This window comes from Ambystoma mexicanum, chromosome 7p (assembly GCF_040938575.1).
Source record: "Ambystoma mexicanum isolate Mex_15411 chromosome 7p, UKY_AmexF1_1, whole genome shotgun sequence".
Taxonomy (NCBI): Eukaryota; Metazoa; Chordata; class Amphibia; order Caudata; family Ambystomatidae; genus Ambystoma; species Ambystoma mexicanum.
This window is the reverse complement of record NC_090939.1, coordinates 475,561,642-475,579,840: the sequence shown is the minus strand read 5'-3', so window position 1 is coordinate 475,579,840 and position 18,199 is coordinate 475,561,642. Positions and strand designations below refer to the sequence as shown.

Below are 18,199 nucleotides of genomic sequence, written 5' to 3'. Positions count from 1 at the left end.
ATGGGTCACGCCTTTGGCCTTCTGCAAGCACTACTGCTTGGATGTCATCTCCAGGTCAGATGCAGCATTTGGTCAACAGTATTAAGGAACTTGTGCTACATGCTCTGCAAGGTGAACTCTCCTGACTGTGCAGAGGCTGTTTTCTGTGTGCCTGGCACTGCGAGCTGCATTGGGCTCTTGCCGGCGTTGCAACATCGCGCTTCCTGGAGGAGGCGGGGCGAGAGGGACACGTGATCCGGTCACGTGACTACGGGCCGCTTTAAAGGAGGAAGGCTACCACCCTTGCGGCGTTAAGCCCGGCAGGAGTAAAGCCCAGGGACTGTTGAGCGACTGTTGGGCGCACTGGGGCTGCACCAGAAAGGTAAATAAATCCAAAAGCTTCTCCACTAACTGTAATAAGCATTGTTCGAGGCCTGCAATGAGATTACGGAGTTCACCTCTTGAGGAAGAGATGGCTGGACAGGATGGGTCATATCTGGAGGCAGGGAGCGAGGCTGTGCAGGGGGGTATCTACCACTTCTGACCCTGTTATAGCTCAGCCGGTATGCACTACCAACTACGCTCTCAGCAATATAGAGAGTCAGCAAACCCCGAGGGGTCGTTTCCAAATCTCCATATCCAGAAAGGTTGGAAACAAGGACTTGAGTATACCCTGACGACACGAAAGATTCAGAGCAGAATCAATGGCCACTTTTGTAGAAAAAGAAACAAGAGTGCCAACGACCTGGTCGACATTATCGATTCCATCTGGCAGCCACCCCCCCATGATCATACGAATTTGGAAAATACCCCATCAATGGAGAGTGAAGAAACTAATCAAACGCCCGTAAATACCATTCAAGATAATAGGGCGAGCTCGCCAATCCATCAAGACCAACTGGAAGATCCAACAGCAATCTTTTCTGAGGGATCTCCCCCACCAGGAGAAAGTACTTTGGCAGCTTTGAGCTTTGTTTTAAACTCTTTGGTCTCAGTATTTGACCTTCTCAAAACAGAGGTACAAACGCAAGCGGGTCTCCTCTTGGAGATGTCACATGAAATCTCGATGAATGAATCAGCACTGGTCGCCACAAATAACATCATGAACGCCATTTTGATCCCAATTCTGAAAGAAACTCAAATTGAGGGAGTCAAACAAGGGTTAGATATTGCCCAAATTCCTAATTTACTGAAAGAGGGAGCAAAAAGCAGTGTCACAGCTCAAGAGCTGTTAAAGAAGCTCCCTCTGGAAATACAAAACTCCCAAAACCAGAACGAGATCCCAACAGGGGAGGGCGCAAAAGATTGTTTAGACGACACTCCGCTTTCAGACTCTATTCTGGAAGAATTTCGAAGACTGGCAAATGTCGACATTGACATCATTGAAGACACTGGCGATAGTGCCCAAAAAACTCAGAGACGATACACAAGACCAATTGACCGGCAGTGGTAACCAGAGCCCAGAAGAACCCTTGAAAACTAAAAGCAAAAAGTGGCAAAAAAGGAAAAAAGGGGGCAGGTCTAAAGAGATCATTCTCTATACTCTCATGACAAAAATACGAAGAAATCAAAAAACCAGAGAAATAAAGTTCCTGAAAAAAAACAGGAAAGCACACAATTCTGAAAAACCTGACTACTCCGTCTGGTGAAAAGACAGCGGAAACTAGCATAGCTGCTCTGCCTCTTTCCAATTCCTCTCGGACCACAAATTTGCTTACCTCACAAGCCAATAAGCGTGTACCGGGGGAAAAAGGGAAGAAAAAGGCAGGCCTAAATTGCAAGGAAGGATCCAGTGTCATCAAAATTCAAACTTCAAACTTTGGTATGCAAACGGACCCTACAACATCCCCATCTGCAGCCCTTAACAACAAAAATCAAAAATTAGCCCATACAAACATCAAAATTGCCCCAATATTTCTGATACAAAAATCGAATAAGGTAAAAGCAAATGTGGGTAAATTGGAGGAAAAACAAGTTGCTGTAAAATTAGCGCCAATTTTCTTAAAATCGATGGGGAAAACAGGCTCTTCTTCCGCTCTCACCAATGCTTCTCCCTCAATAGCTGCCCAAGAAGCGATACCATCAAGAGCCACACTTAATGAAGTAGATTGTCGGAATGGATTAGGGAAATTCATAAATCTTGAAATACGTCCTCAGGATGATAGAGAGAAAATGGAAAGAAAACAGTACTGCTCTCCGATAAGAAAAGAAGAAACTGTGATGCCTAATTTTACCATTCCAAAAGTATGGCTGAGACTAGAAAAACAAAATAAGGAAAAATCACTTAGCAGATCAGTTCTACTTTCAGAGATTAAAAAGAACTACAATTTGTTACTCTTTGCCTCAGAAGACATTGAGTACCTTTCATTTCCGATTAGAGAAGATAAATTCTTTGTGGAAATAGCCCTTACTTCAAGAAAGGCGCAACAGGCTCTCATCACTAACAAACATGATCTGGCTAAAGAAGGTCTTTGGGTATTTGAATCAGAGGAGGAAGGAAGGTATGGCAATCGCCCGGGCCCTAAACAGATAGGAGTAGAGGATACATCCACTTCTATGGGCACCACCAGAGTGATAAGAGAGCCCCAAAGCAACGTCTCACCCGGGCCCAAATTAAATGAGAACCTGTTAGCAAAAATCACAGAAATTGTCACACACATCTTCCTGAAACTAGGCGAGGAGCAGAACAGCCTTTAGACAAAGGGGTCTCGGATTAACTTCCTGGAACACCAGAGGGCCGAGTTTCTTGAGGAAAAAGCAGTTGAAAAATAATCTTTTACAACAGAATGACATCATGCTGCTTCAGGAAACATGGCTGGTTAATCCCATTGAAATAGAAGGCTTTACAGTACAAAATCTCAAGGCCTCACAAAAACTTAAAGGGAGACCAGCAGGAGGCCTTTTAATAGCAACCAAAAACTCTACTGTCAAAGAAATTATTCCGCTATGCAACAACATGGTGGGCGTTCAAGCCTGCAAAGCAGAGATTGGACCGAATGATTCTCGGCTTACCCTAATCCTGGTTAACGTCTACTGGAACCCCGCTAGGTCAAAACTCCAAGATTTCATAGAATCCCTACACTCCCTACTGTCAACGGCTAAGAGCAAATATGAGGGAGCACATATCATCATTGCAGGGGACCTGAATACTGATTGTATTAATTCAGGGAATGTGAGGTCTGGCCAAACCAAACAAAGTACTATACGGAAAGGCAAGCAATGGTGGAATTTTTTCCAGTCATGGGACCTGGACATAATAAATGAAAAAAATAGGTCTGTGGAAGTGGCTGGACCAACCTGGCGTCAAGGGGCTCTGCAATCAACTTTAGACTACATCTTCATTTCATCTTCCCTTACCCTACTTTGTCCCAGTCTTACTCGGGATTGGGAAGGGGGGAGTGATCACGCCAGGCTGGAACTCCTCTTCCCCAAAATTCAGAGAGCCTACAACCTATATACCACACAGGAATTGGAGGGTCACAAAGGTAAACTAAAAGTGGCCAAATATAGAAATGGGGGGAATAAGTTAAACTTCTGGAGGCAGTTCCTACTGCTATATGGGTAAATGAAATGCACCCAGAAAAATTTGGGAAATTTGGGTGGTCCACCTGCCAGCCAAGTGAAGGAAAGATTGTAGGGAAACAGACGCACATTCACAATTTCGATGAGGAAACATTCAACAAGAATAGAATCCTGCGCCAAACATTACGCCACATAAAACAAAATGAAGTAGAAGATCCGCCCAGCTGTATACAAAAGCTCAGAAAGGCTAAACAAACATATTGGAATTGGACAAAGAATCACAAGCATCAAAAACGCCAAGAAGACTGGGAGAGAATGCTTTTCCTCCTCAATGCAAATAATTGCAGGAACTTTTGGGCGGCATTAAAACCAACTGGAAACCGGCCAAAATAGCTCTCTCTGCAACTTAGTCCCTGAGCACAAGTGGGTGGAATATTTGTCCAAAAACTTTGAAGCAACTGAATTCAGAGATCATCCTCACCCAAACGTAACCTGGTCGCTGACATTCTCTGAGGAAGAAATTGAGGACCTTATTACATCTTCCTCTGTCTCTAAGGCAGCAGGTCCGAATGGCCTCACTTATCAGGTGCTTAAAAACCAACCAAAGTTATGGGCTAAATTACTCTTCCATTTATTTCAAGAAATTTTAAAGAATAAAGTCTTCCCACCATCATGGAAGAGCGCACTTATTATTCCATTTTTCAAGGGGGGTGATAGGTGAAACCCAGCGTGTTATCGACACATTGCTCTTTTGGACATAGATAGCAACATCTTTATGAGATTAATATTGAAAGAACTTACTTTATGGGTGGACTCTAGACGCATCCTTCCCCCTCAGCAGACAGGTTTCAGGAAAGGCCTTTCTACCAGTCTTAATGGACTTGTCCTGAACCTGTTCAGCGAAAGTGCAAATGAGAAAGAAGGTTCTCCACTATACGGGGCATGGGTCGATTTATCAAAAGCATTCGACCTCGTAGACAGATCCCTCCTTTGGCAGAAGCTAAATAATTGGGGGATTCCGGCACCCCTTCTTGCAATGCTCATAGAACTCCACAAGAACATTACCATCAGAGTGAGATTGGACGAACCAGGCAATCTATCTGAAACAATCCAAGTCCTGAAGGGAGTACGACAAGGTTGCTTGGGTGCACCATTATTCTTTAATTTGTTTCTTTCAGACATTGGAGATTTCTTAGCCTCTGCATCATTAATCTGCCCGAGAATCAATGGAAGAAAACTCCATTGGTTAGCCTATGCGGATGACCTGGTGCTACTGGATGGCTCAGCGATAGGGTTGCAACAACTCCTATCCAAACTTAATGATTATGCTAAACTGAACGGCCTCATAATTAACCCATCTAAATCTAAGGTCCTCATTTTCAAACATGCAAAAAAAAAGGTGACCTCAAGAAACTGGGTTTTGGACAGTAAAGCAATTCCACGGGTGAACGAGTTAACATACCTGGGATATGAAATCCTTGCTCACCCAACCTCAAACAAGGTGATGCACTCCATTCTTGGGAAGAAATCAAAAATTATTGCACAAATGAAAAATCTGAACGGAAGATTCTGCAAATTCTCTATAATTCCACTCAAGAAGTTCTACATAGGTAAAGTTGTCCCGGTCCTTCTTTATGGCCTTGAGGCAAAGCCTCTTTTGTGGAACTACGACTTGAGTAAAATTGAGGGCTCTTTGTGGAAATCTTCTCCATCTCCCTTTGTGCACTCCTCTCGCTAGTCTGAGATTTGAGTTGGGTCTGACCTCTTTGAGCTGCCGCGCGGAGTGGAAGTTACTGTCCCTCTATCTTAACATAATTACAGCCAGTGTATCCACTCTCTTCTTCGATGTAAACCAACATCTAAAAAAGTCTAAATCAAAAAAACTCTTGGGCTTGGAAGAAAAGATTGGCTGCATTTTATATAGGCTGGAATTAACAAGAGAAACTCTCATACAAAATCCTAAGAAAGTTAAAAAAAAACATTAGAAACGGAAGACTGGATCAAAACGATCGAGGGGAATTGGAAGGCTTAACCCTCCAAACCTATTCCTGACAGCGGACAGAAAGCTTGGCACCATCCCGCACTACCTGGAAGAATTCCCGGACCAAAGAATCAGAAACAACTTTCTCAGGCTCAGACTGAATATAGCCCACACGGGTGAAATACTGGACCAAAGAAACCAGGACGAGAAGGCAATAAGCTTTTGCAAAATCTGTGCCTCTCCAAAATTACAATCCCTCAAACACCTGCTGTTGGAGTGCGAAGGCACATGGGCGATCAGGGTATCATCACTGGGGAGATTTGTAACCAGAGAGGAGAGCCTAGTTCAGGATGCATTTTGGGACAGACTGATCTCTGGCCAAGAAGTCATGCTAACTGCTGAGATTGTAAAAATCTTGGAGAAGCGAACTATCTTGAGGAACCATCAACAGACTAGCCAAGTTATTGAACCCTCCAGTCAAGGGGGATCAGTCTGCTTAGTTAAATCCCTGGTTTCTGAGCCTTTATTTTACCTTGTTATTTCACCCTTTTGCTTTATTCTTTCACTTTCTGTATTCTTAAATATGCAGGAAAAACTGCTTCTTGTACGAAATCTGAATTTTTAATATTCTTCTTTTGTAAAGGTTTTCTCATAAACCAAAAACAAATAAAAAAAAAAAGAGGGGCACCTCTCCACCGTGGGACTACAATCAGTTGTAATCACCCATACACTATGGCGGAAAGGGGAGGGAACTTAGAAGTGATTATAAGTTATGCACCGTAGTGACTAACGTACTGCTAGTCCAAAGTCCCCTTTCCTCCATACGTCCCACCATCCACCCCCTTATTAAAACTGTCATTAGGCAATGGTAATATTGTTGACGCGTCAAAGGGGACTAAGGAGTGGCGCCGGTGGGCGCAGTCAGGGCAGCGCATGCTCCCTGGGTCGCACCCCTGTGCGCCTCTAAATTTAAAGGGCAAGAAGATTATTTTCTGGTGAAAAAGGTTGTCTCCCGTCCCTAGCGAGGGATGCCCATACAGTATGGAGAAAAAGGTGGCTATGGACTAAGAGTACGTTAGTCACTACGGTGAGTAACTTATAACGGCTGTTTTATTGCTCATTTTATGTCTCTGGTACAAATCACTTTTGGTGACGCAAAGTATTAGTACAACATTGCTAATCAAATGGGTATGTTTGCTTATCAAGAAAATGGTATTTAGTATTTAGTATTTTATTTATTTCTATAGCGCACCAGGCCCAGGGGCAACCGGGCGCTTAACTTAGTTACAACAAGATGAAGGCAAGACAAGGCATGTGACAGAGTATTACAGGAGTATTACAAGAAGTTTTACAAAATTTACAAAGTATACATTCAAGCGCATATAGATAAGGCAGTGATATACAGGATAGTTAATAATGGATGCAGAGTAGGTCAAAGTGCAAGTAGGGCAGTAAGCTGGTGTTAGCTGTCTTGGGAGGATAGCCAAGCTTTGGTAAGGTGTTTGAATTTCAGGAAGGAAGGTTCTGCTCTAAGGTCATTGGGGAGTGAGTTCCAAAGTTTGGCTGCCAGGATGGGGAAGCTGGTTCCACCTGATCTTTGGAGATTAAAACGCGGGATGACAAGGCAGTTGGCTTGGGCCGCTCTGCGAGGTCTGGTGGAATTGTGGAAAGAGAATCTGTTTGCCAGGTAACGAGGGGCTTGGTTGTGGAGGCATTTGTGTGTGAGAGCCAGGGACTTCAAGGAGATGCGATGTGGGATAGAGAGCCAGTGCAGGTTGCGCCTGGTGTCAGATATATGCTGGCGCCTAGGAATGTTAAGGGCCGCTCTGATCGCATTGTTTTGGACAATTTGTAGCTTGTTTAAGTTGCGGAGATTAGTACCTAGGTAGAGGGCATTACAGTAGTCGACCTTGGATAGTACGAGGGTCCTGGCCAAGGTTACGCAGTTGGCAGTGGTTAGGAACGGGCGACAGGCGGTGATGAGCTTGCAAGTATACGCTGCTGCAGATGAGACTGCGTTGGACTGTCTAGTCAAGGATAGGGTTGAGTCGATGTAAATCCCTAAGGTTTTCGTGTCCTTGGCAATAGGGATGGTGTTCCCATCAATGGTGAAAGACTTGAAAGCAGGGTCAAGTTTAGTGAGTTTTTGTGGTGAACCAAGAATGAGGAGCTCTGTCTTTTCATCGTTTAGGCAGAGGCCGTGTTGGGCCATCCACGCTTGGATGACCTGGTAGATGGCGTTGATGGCACGGGAGTCAGTTGTGTAGTCTCCTGTGATGGGGATTAGTATCTGTGTGTCGTCAGCGTAATTGGTATACGTGACGCCCAAATGGTCCAGAATATCGAAAAGGGGTTTGGTAAACACGTTATATAACGTGGGCGAGACACAAGACCCTTGAGGCACACCACAAGAGACCGGAGCGGGTGGTGCGGCCGCAAGTGGGGAAAACACGCGCATAGATCTATTATCCAGGAAGGATCTGATCCAAGTAGAGGCATTTTCTGAGAAATGTGCGGCTGATTTGAGGTGATGGCAGAGAATTTTGTGATTGACAAGATCAAAAGCAGCAGAGAGGTCCAGGAGAAGTAATAACGCCAGTTTGCCTTTGTCTTTGAGCTCTTCGATCTGCGTTTTTAAATCGATAAGGGCGGTCTCAGTGCCATGGCGAGGCCGGAACCCTGATTGCCTGAGTCCCAGAAGTTTATTTGATTCAAGGTATTCCTGAATTTGTAGGTAGGCCGCGCGGTCAAGGATTTTTAGTAAAAAAGGTACAGTGGTAATTGGTCTGTAGTTAGTGGGTATGCTGGGATCCAGGGTAGGTTTTTTCAGAAGCGGGATGACCCACGCATCCTTAAGATTGTCCGGTACAATCCCAGAGCTGAAGGAGGAGTTGATGAGCGTAGTGATGAATGGTGCTAGGTCGTGAGCTGCTTCCTTAATAATAGGTGCAGGACAAAGGTCACCCTGACAATTGGAAGGTTTAAGGCTAGTGATGATCTTTTCCACTTCGAGAATGGAGAGTGGAGAGAAGCTAAAAGGAGTCAGAGAGTCTGTGCTAGAGAGGTTTGTGGTAGGTATAGGGATCTGTAGAGGGTTGGATTGAAGGCTAGATTGTTTGTTGTTGATTTTAATTTGGAGAGTGGCAATCTTACCTAGGAGAGCTTCTTGGATTTTGGAGCACCAGGTGCTATCTTTGGTACAAGTGTCAGGTGGAGTAGCAGGAGTTTCAAGTTCTTTTAGGATTTTAAACAATTCTTTGGTGTTAGATTTGGCTTGTTCGATACGTTTGTTGTATGTGTCTTTTTTTGCCTGGAATATAGCTTCCTTGTAGTTGAGGGTGGCCAGGAGTACGCGTGATTTATTAGCTGGCGAGTGATTGCTTCTCCAGTGGGATTCTGCAATTCGTTTTTCTTTGCGCAGGGCTCTGAGATGGGGTGTAAACCAAGAGTTTAGGTGGGCTCGAGGTTTAGGTTTTCTCAGTTTCGAGGGTGCGATGGTGTCTAAGGCTATAAGCATGGCCTGGTTGAATGTGTCGACCAAGGCCGTAGGGTCAGAGCATGAGAGATCCCGGTCATTGAGAGCTGGAAGGAGGAGGGGGAGGAGTCTATCGCAGGTAATGTTGCGTTTGTTACGAGTGGCCATAGCCGGGGCAATGTTGTGAGGGAGGCTGATAGGTTTGGACTCAATATTGAATGTAATTAAGTTGTGGTCTGTCCAGGCACACTGTTGGTTAGAGGTGATGTTGATGGGACAGTTGAGGGCGGCTAGCCAGTCAAGGGTTCTGCCCTTGTTGTGGGTGGGTTGGTTTAGGAACTGAGTGAATCCAGCATTAGTGAGGATGTTGTCAATAGACGAAACAGCAGTGTCCTTGGGGTCGTGGAGGCCTAAATTAAAATCCCCCAGTATCAAGACCTGGGAGATAGCTTTGGTGTTGTGTGTGAAGATGTTAGAGAGGTCCTCCGCGAAGGTGGATAGTGGGCCAGGTGGCCGGTAGAGTAGATGGAAGGTGATAGAATGGTTAGGTGTGACAGCTAGTTTAGCTGTCAGTGCTTCCAGAGTGGAGGCGTGATGTGTGGCTGAGAGGTGGAAGTTCAGAGCGTTTTTGTGGATGATGGCGATGCCACCTCCTTTAGATTGGATGGAATTACGGTCATGTCTGATAATGTTGTAGCCTGGAGGGATAGCGAGGGAGAGAAGAGGACCTGAAGCTGGGTGGAGCCAGGTTTCAGTGATTGCTATAAAGTCGAGGTCAAGGTTGATGATCAAGTCAGCTACTTCTAGGGCGTGAGCCGGGAGTGATCTGGCGTTGATTAGCGCGCCTTTGATATTGTTTGAGTTAGGGGAGTTGGAGGATGGTGGTAGATTAGGTGAAAGTGTGGGTGGTGACAAAGGGAGAGGCAGTTTGATGCGGTGAGCTAAATGATGGGAAGCGTGGGTAAAACGCGAGCCAAGTCTAGCATTTCTCAAGGAGATAGAGCAGGGTAAGTTAGGTGAAGGTCTGGTGGCGAAGTGCTGGATCCAGAGGGCTGGGTTGTTGAGATAGGGGTTGGTGTGGTGAGCGTGGGATGGCATAGTAGAGGTGTGATGCGAGTAAGAGTGGTAGATAGAGGTGGTGGTAAGGTGTAGTGCGGTGCAGCCAAAGTGCAGTATAAGGAGGAGAAGGGAGGGCAGCAGTCTGGTAAGTAGGATACTGAAAGAGTACAGAGGAGAGTTTGCAGTAGTTAGACTGTTGGAGGGGGGCATGTTGACCTAGTAGAGTCTAAGCGCGCGTGGTCTGGTACGGAACGTGAGGGCGACCATATGACACTTACACAGTTGCAGTGGTCCGTTAGCGACCATAAGGCACAACACAATTGCAGTGGTCAGTTAGCGACCATAAGGCAAAACACAATTGGTAATTGGCAAACTCTGCTAAACAAATTTTGAAAACAAATGTATTCCTTGAAGTGTGCTGCTTGCCAGCAATGCATGCCCAAAACAAATTAAACAAGAAAAGCTGTGTAACTGTTGGATCACTTCTGGACCAATAGAGATTTTATTAAAAAAGCCTTATTGCTTTGTACACATTGGCCGCAGGAAGGTCCATGACATCTAGATGATTCTGCTATAGTCAAAATGGGAAGCTTAGTGGAATGCTATGTGCTGTTTGCAAACAAGGCTACTAAACGGATCAGAAGATTTTAAGCCCCCCATCAGACTGTCAAGCACTTCCCTTGGGACTCCAAGTACTGCCCACTCAAATAGTGGCAATTATCCATATACTATTAATAGAAAAGACTTGTTTGGTTTGGATAACGATTTTCAATGGGCACACTTAAATTAAGCTTTGGGGCACCCTGCTACAATAGATGTGTGCAACAGTTTCTTAAGGTTGAAGGAAAAGCATGTGTGTGTCTTCAGGACCGTAGCAAAGATCAATGACTTTTGCTCCATGTGCCTCGAAATCACCACCATCTGTTATTATGATTACAAACGGCACAAAAACAAATGGTGGAAAAACATTCACACCGAAAGCACTGAATCTCAAATCTGAATTGCGTCTCGTACTCTTATTCGCAAGTATGGTGTCAAGCGCATGGAAGTTGGCACCAAAAGAATTGGTGTGCTGCGACAGGCACGCTATTGTCTAACTTACGCCTCGGCTCAGTATTTTTCTAGGCACACATGCTCCTAATTTAAACTATTTAAAATATGTTTCAATTAACTGCACAATATTAGGGAATGAGCTATCTCACGTGACCAAAATAGATCCCCTCAATGAGTAAAGAAGACACTTTATTATAAGTGCAAATACTTGTTGGTTTGATGATTAAAACTGTGTAGGGAGGATAATAACCTCAAACGTTTAGCTTTGGTTCCTAGATACTGTAGTGGTAGACCAATGACAGTATTATTGTCCAATAGTAACCCTGATCTGCCAGGGGCAGTGGATTCTCCCACACTTAACTGCAGGGATGCAACTCTCTCCAGAACCTTGTGTTGGGCACAACGCGAATCTGCAGAAAAACCTACCACATCCCTATGTGGGCAATTAGACGACCTTTGGAGTGGAGGTTAGCCTCTAGCATGCAGGATATGATGGTAATCGTGACAGTTACCAGCTAGCCTCCCAGATACCAATTTCTGTTATAATTAATTTCCATCTGTGTGCTTTTGTTACACTTGTAACATCAGCATGTGCATCAAGTGACGTATGGACATTACAGCAGTAGTAATTTGAGTCCAATATTTACCATCCTCAGAATCTCAAAGAAATCAATTTGCAAAATTAGTGTGATCAGTAACTTGTACATAATTACAAATATTGCGTTGCAGTGCAGCAAGTGTCTCGTAAAAATACATGGTTGTCATGTACCTTAATTACTGTCTTAACTACGACTTAAGTTGGTTGCATGAATGGTTTAGAAAAGTAGAACAAACTTGACTCATTCCTATTGTCATCCAATCGGTCTTCCCACATAGTGTACCTCCTAAAGGATTTCAGAATATGCATTCACTGACTAGTTGGTTTTCGTAGTGTATATTTGGCACTTTTGTGCAGGTAAAACGAATTGCTGTTTCTCTTTCAGCATTATCTGCATACCAGAGATACTACAGTTTACAATCGGACTACTGGAAGGTTAGTCAAGTTTGTGTTACTCTTTTTTGCATTTTCCTTACTTTTTTCAAGAATTAAAGTTGATGAACAGTTTTTTGATTATGTATTCTAAGGCATTGGAATTTACAAAACCGGTAGAATGTTGGTCATTTTTCACCAAGCATAGACCAGTGTTTTTTAGTTAATTGCTACCCTTCGAACTTGTTGATCTGTGTTCCAAACTTACTTGCACTCATTTTAAAGAGTAAAAACAAGGAGAATGGCATCCAATTAATCTGCCAGTCAAAATTATATTACTGATCCCCCCAATTCAGCGCACATTTCACCATCTCTCCCCAGTTCTAAGATACACTCAAATTCACCACATTAATGCGCATAATGACATCCACAATACCATCCCCCTTCATTTGGCCACTGTTATAAACAATTTAAATATTAAAAATGTGAATATGCAATAATCAATGGGAGCAAAGATCTGAATGGTGTTCCCCATTAAGATTTCTAAGGGAGCGTGCAGTTTAAGCAAACCTGGAATGATTAACTTTGTTAGTTATTTCACTATAGAAAAAATGGCCATGTTCTGATGGTTCTATATGTTCATGAAACCAGCAGTGGATGTCAGTGTATGCATGATGTTTAGCTTATACTCGAGGGAATTGTATTGGTGAGAGAAGAATGCCCAGCATTGACACTGTTGGGTCCGTAAAACATATTAACACATGTTTTAAAGTGATTCATTTCTGGTGTTTGCATTTTTTGCGCATTCAAAGCACAAAGGACAAAAATATCATTTGTCGACATGTTTTGTGCTATAGAAACATGCCTTGTCAAGAATCATTCGTAACCGCTTCCTGTCTAACACTGAAGGTGGTTGACATTATCTGCATAGTTTAAGAAAATTCTGCAGCCCGTATTGACATGTATTTTCTATGTCTGCACACAAGTCATGCTTAATATGGCCTGTGATCTGAGTCGCAGACCGGGCCTTCTACACTGTGCGAGGAAAACAGTTTAATATTAAGTGAAATACAGGCCTCCTTTCTACAATGCATAACACAATGTGAACACATTTATATTCAGTGAAATGCAAGCTGCGAGATTTGCTTTTCCATGATTTCATGAAATCCATTCGAGTTTCTTCTAAAAGTCTGGACTGTGAGTCAATGACCTTGAGCCTGGTACAGCACCTTCTGATTGTGTAAAAAATATCCATTAACCGCTATGTAGGCCCTCTCTGGGAAGAAGGCCAATGAACTTGCAAAAATACAAAACCTAGATAGCAGCGAACACTGCGAACTACAAAAGGCAAGGCCCTCTGTAGTTGTATTTTGTAGTTTTAAAGCGCAATCTGTAGTTTGCTGACAAGTTCTTGGAACATTTTCTAATTGCTGTTGAAGGACCGGGCCATGCCTTGAGTCATGCTGTGTACAAGAAGGGTGCTGTCAGCTAAAAATAAAATTGTTGGCAAAATTCCAAGTGGCCTTTGAAGGACAGCGCTATGTCCATGCTGTGTATTTGAACAATGTCAGTTAAAAATGCAGTTGCTGGGGGGCGCTGTTGCACGTGTGGAAAATATGGCAGCTTAAGTTACAGGCTCAGCAACCCGGGACCTCATGTCAAAATACTCCATGCTGGTGTGCATAACTCAGGTTGTAGGTCGAAGGATCGAATCAAAAGGATCGAAATGCAATAGGGTCGAATCAAAAGGACCGATTTTTTTTTTTTTTTTTTTTTTTTTTTTTTTTTTTTTTTAAATTTATTTATTTTTTTGGATTTATTTAAAAAAAAATTGGGAGGGTCCCTGCAAACTCACTTTTTTTGTGGTAAAAAAAACACTTTTTTTCCTATACGGAGCCCCCCAAAAAAAATATACATTTAAAAAATTCGACCCTTTTGTTTTAGGTCCTATTGACTGGACCCTATGGCATTCGATCCTTTTGGTTTCGATCCTTTGACCGGACACCCATAACTCAATCACTGGGGAGTGATTAATACGGCTGAAAAACTCTGCTACAGCCTGTTGAAGTCTGGGGGTGCTGCTGAGCCGGATTCACCTGTGGGCTGAGCTGGTACTGGAGCGTGTAACTGCGGCTTGTTGGCCCGCTCCATTTGCATTCCCTGTGGGCGGAGCTCTCTTCCCTGTGGTGCTGTGCGACTGCTACGGCCGGTGAGGAGATCCTGTTGGCAGTGATCTGTGCGATCGAGCTGACCCAATGCTCGGGCTGCGCTGATCTGCTGGTCCTGCGACCTTCTTCCCCCTCTGCCTGTACGATGTGGCCGGCCCGGAGGCTGTGTGCCCGGCAGTGGCTGTCCCCAGCAGACGCGGTACTCTGGGCAGATATCGTAGTCCCGCGGCGGGATCGTCCCCTTTCTGAGACGTCGATAAGGCCCAGACACTAGTTTGCCGTGTCTCTGGAGAAGCAGGGCTGCTGGTGGACGGGCCTGGGGGGGGCTCCCTCCCCCTGCTTATGGGAGTGCACCGATCTTCGAGACCTCTCTGCTCATTGCTCTGTCATCACTTGTTTGCTGACCTCCCCACCCTCACCCCGCAAGCTGATGTTCCTCTGGCTTTGTGGAGCGCTACTTTTGCCTGTGTGACCTGGGGGGACACTTAGGCATTTAAGCCTTGGAGTGGGGCCGCTGGGCTCCCCGGTGGAGGTGGCCCCCTGCTGCCGGATTAACCACAGACCAGTTTGCTCTCATGTCTTCCTGAGCACTTAGCCGCACTTCTGGGGACTGCTTTGTGCTTGTACCCTGCATACGGGCTCCCTCTGTTTTGACTCTACCCTCTAGCTGTTTGCGGATGGCCTGGGTGCCCCTGCTGGTGCTGGCTGCTCAGGTGAGTGCCCTCTGTGCTGAGACACCCTTTTACCCCCGCTGTCCATCGATGAGAGAGGGGCCCCTTCATACTTGGGGAGACCAAGACTGTTCATCCCACTTGCTGTTGCTATTTCTGGGGAAACCCCCAAGAACCTCCTCTTCCTGCGTTTCCTGCGTTTCGTGCATTCAGTGCATAGCTGGAGTCTGGTGGTGAGTGGGATAACCCTGACTTGTGATCTACTACTGGGGGCATCGCTGGGTGGTCCCCAGCTGTGATTCAGGTAATCTTCCCCCAACACTGATCTCTGCTTCATCCTCGCTGTCACATTAGCTCCTCTCCGGCCCTACAATTAACCTAGGTGGCCTGGTCTGCGGGGGGCGGGGAGGGAGGGTGGGTGGGGAAGGGGGAGGAGGGGCAGCCACTCATTGACCCCTGAAAGTGCCCCAAGCAAGATTGGGTTGCCCTTTTCCTCCATTGCGACTGCACAATGCTGCGTACTGTTACTTTGTGTGAGCCCCAAATCATCGCCCCCCCTATTCTCACGCATCCCTGGGTCCTTTACTGGTGCTTTGCTATCATGGCCAAAGGTGGCAGCAAGAAGCAAAGTTCTATTAACATCTACACTAAAGCAGCACTAATATTTAAGGGGGTTCTGAAGGGGATGGTAGCGATCACAAGCTCCGGAGGAACCTAATAAGTTGCAGCGCATGATGGACTATATACGCGAGGGGTTCACTGCCCTGCACTCCAAGGTAAATGACATGAGCAGCACAGATGGTGTCATAAAATCCTGAATGGAAAAGACAGATGCACGAGTTACAGAAGTTGAGTCTAGGATTGGGACTACGGAAGATGACATCGCAGCATTGAAGGCAGACATATCCTCGCTGAAAAGGCAGGTGCAGTCCATCAGTAAGAGGAATGAAGATCTGGAGTCTTGCTCGAGACGCAATAATAGACGCATCATAGCGTAAAGCAGCTACACCCATGACCGGAAGCGGGGGCCGAAGTTGCTCTTCTCCAGCACTGCTCAGAGGAACCGCCAGGAGCCAGAGTTGAAGGCCTTCTGCATGTCTAACGTTGCTGCCACTGCTTGAGTCACTGGATCTATCCGGGGCAGGATGTTGAAGTGCCGTATCTTGAGCGCTCCGGAATAAATCCAGCCTTATCGGGGTGAATGATATACGTCATGTAAGGGGACAGCTGAAGGGCTAGCACCTTAGCAAAGATCTTGACATCACAATTTATAAGGGAGAGGGGCCGATACGAGCCGTACTGTGAATCCAGTTTGTAATGCTTTACCAGTACAGAGTTTATCGCCTCACGAAGAGAGGGGGGGGGGGGAGCCTACCGACTGTGCATGCCTCCTCCCATCCGGCCGACAGCCGGGGAGGGGAGGGGAGAGGGTAAGGCACCCGTTAAAGCATTTATAAAAATTTACAGATTTGGCGGTAATAGAACATAGTATCGCAAGAATTACTTGGCGGTTGGGCTTATTCCTGTTCCGTCGAAAAACATGGGGCAGGCCGCGGACAAATCATTAGATACGCCATGGTGTCCTGATTCTCACAATACCTATGAGTACAGTCAAGAGCCTCTTTCCAACACCCTGAGACCATTTTCGACGCCTAAGGCCAGAAGACCATGCTTTTCCAACCATATGCCTTTCTGGTCCCTCTAAATGGACAAGGGAGACATATGAAGGGTGTATGGACCGTGTTGAAGAAATTATCAATTTTTCAGAACATCCTTCCCCGAAAAGATCTCGTGGAGACCCTAATCTTCAACCTGCTTCGCATTTACAAGATCAGCCGTCCTCTGTCCCCGTCCATCATGAAGACATCGTCCGGATGGATACTTATCAGGACATTTACAGTGAAGATGAGGAACCTACCTTTCGGCAGGGCTACAATGAGGACCAGGCGGATGCTACGGACACTTGAGAAGAAAGCCAGCAAGTGGGGACGGACCCATGGACGCTCCCCCAACAAGATCAGGACACCTATGTATTGTTCCTGGATTCCCCTCCGTCCACCCCGGCTCGCCAGGCCTCGCCTGTAGACAGCCAAATGGCCTTCAATGCCATGTTAAGGAAGGCAGCGGAGCATTTTCAAACCTGATCTCAAGAGGCGGTACCTGAGCAGTACTTCATAGAAGACATCCTCATGGAGAAACCCCCCTCAAGCCAGGCCATTCCCCTCCTTAGTTCTAGCAAAAGAAGGTTGGGTCCCTCCCTGGTATCACCAGCCCAGACCTGGGCAGTGAACCCAAGGGTTGAAAAATTATTTCGGTCAGCTCCTTCAGACCCTCAATACATTAAAGGGCACGCCACCCCCGATTCTCTGGTGGTGACTACCACCCGAAAACAGGCAGGAGTACCCCTTGCCAAGGGGAGGCACCTCCGGATAGGGAATCCAAGAGGCTGTATGGCCTAGGCAAGCGAGTTACCTCGGCTACCGCATATACCAGGCATATAGTTATGCTGACGCTCAGTGGAACCTACTTAAGGAAGGCCTCCAGGAGGTCCCAGAACCAGTCAAATCCAAACATTTTGCCTTTGTGGCCCAAGGCAAGCAGGTGAACCAGAATGTGATAAAGAACACTCTGGACACGGCTGAAACAGCAGGCAGGTCTTTGGCCCAGGGCACTTTACTTAAGCGTCACGCTTGGCTGCGTAACTCAGGGGTTTAAACCTGAGACTCAGGCTGCCCTTATCAATAAGCACATTGAAGACACTAACCTCTTCAGGAAGGCAGTTGATGAATCCCTAGAAATAGCCAAAAAAGAGTATGAGACGCTTAAGTCTCTACAACAAATTAGCCAAAACCCCCCCCCAAGAGGGGGTAATTCTCATCAGTCCTTTCGAGGGCAGTCCCGTGCAAGTCAGAACTACAATGGCATGGGAAATTTTAATGTTGGACATACTTCAGGAAACACTGCATACTACCCACCAAGTGGTCAGCGATGCGGCAAAAGCAGAGGCCCCAATCCTTGAGGAGCCACAGCCTCTGGTCAGAAATGACCATCAGATCCAGGTCCCCTCCCATGTCACCCCGGTCAGAGGGTGATTAACATCTTGCCTCACGGCATGGGAAGGGATAACTTCAGACCAGTGGGTCATAAAGACGGTTGCCCACGGGTACTGCGTGGAATTCGCCCGACCTCCACAATTCAGACCACAGCACCTCTCACAGGACCATCTGGAGATCCTGAATCAAAAGGTGGAAGCGCTGCTGGGAAAGGACGCCATAGAAGCCGTCCCTATTCTTCAGGTAAACAAGGGTATTTTTTCAGTGT

The 18,199-nt window shown here is 45.8% G+C and overlaps 1 protein-coding gene across 5 annotated transcripts in view; it reads left to right on the top strand.

The window, feature by feature from the left end:
- KDM6A (lysine demethylase 6A) overlaps nt 1-18,199 on the top strand; it is a 1,954,130-nt gene that overhangs the window by 198,703 nt on the left and 1,737,228 nt on the right. For all 5 annotated transcript variants that reach the window (XM_069636498.1, XM_069636499.1, XM_069636495.1 and 2 more), the window contains exon 4: nt 12,053-12,102. In XM_069636498.1, the coding sequence (XP_069492599.1) occupies nt 12,053-12,102 (50 nt within the window). The remainder of the gene's footprint in view (nt 1-12,052; nt 12,103-18,199) is intronic.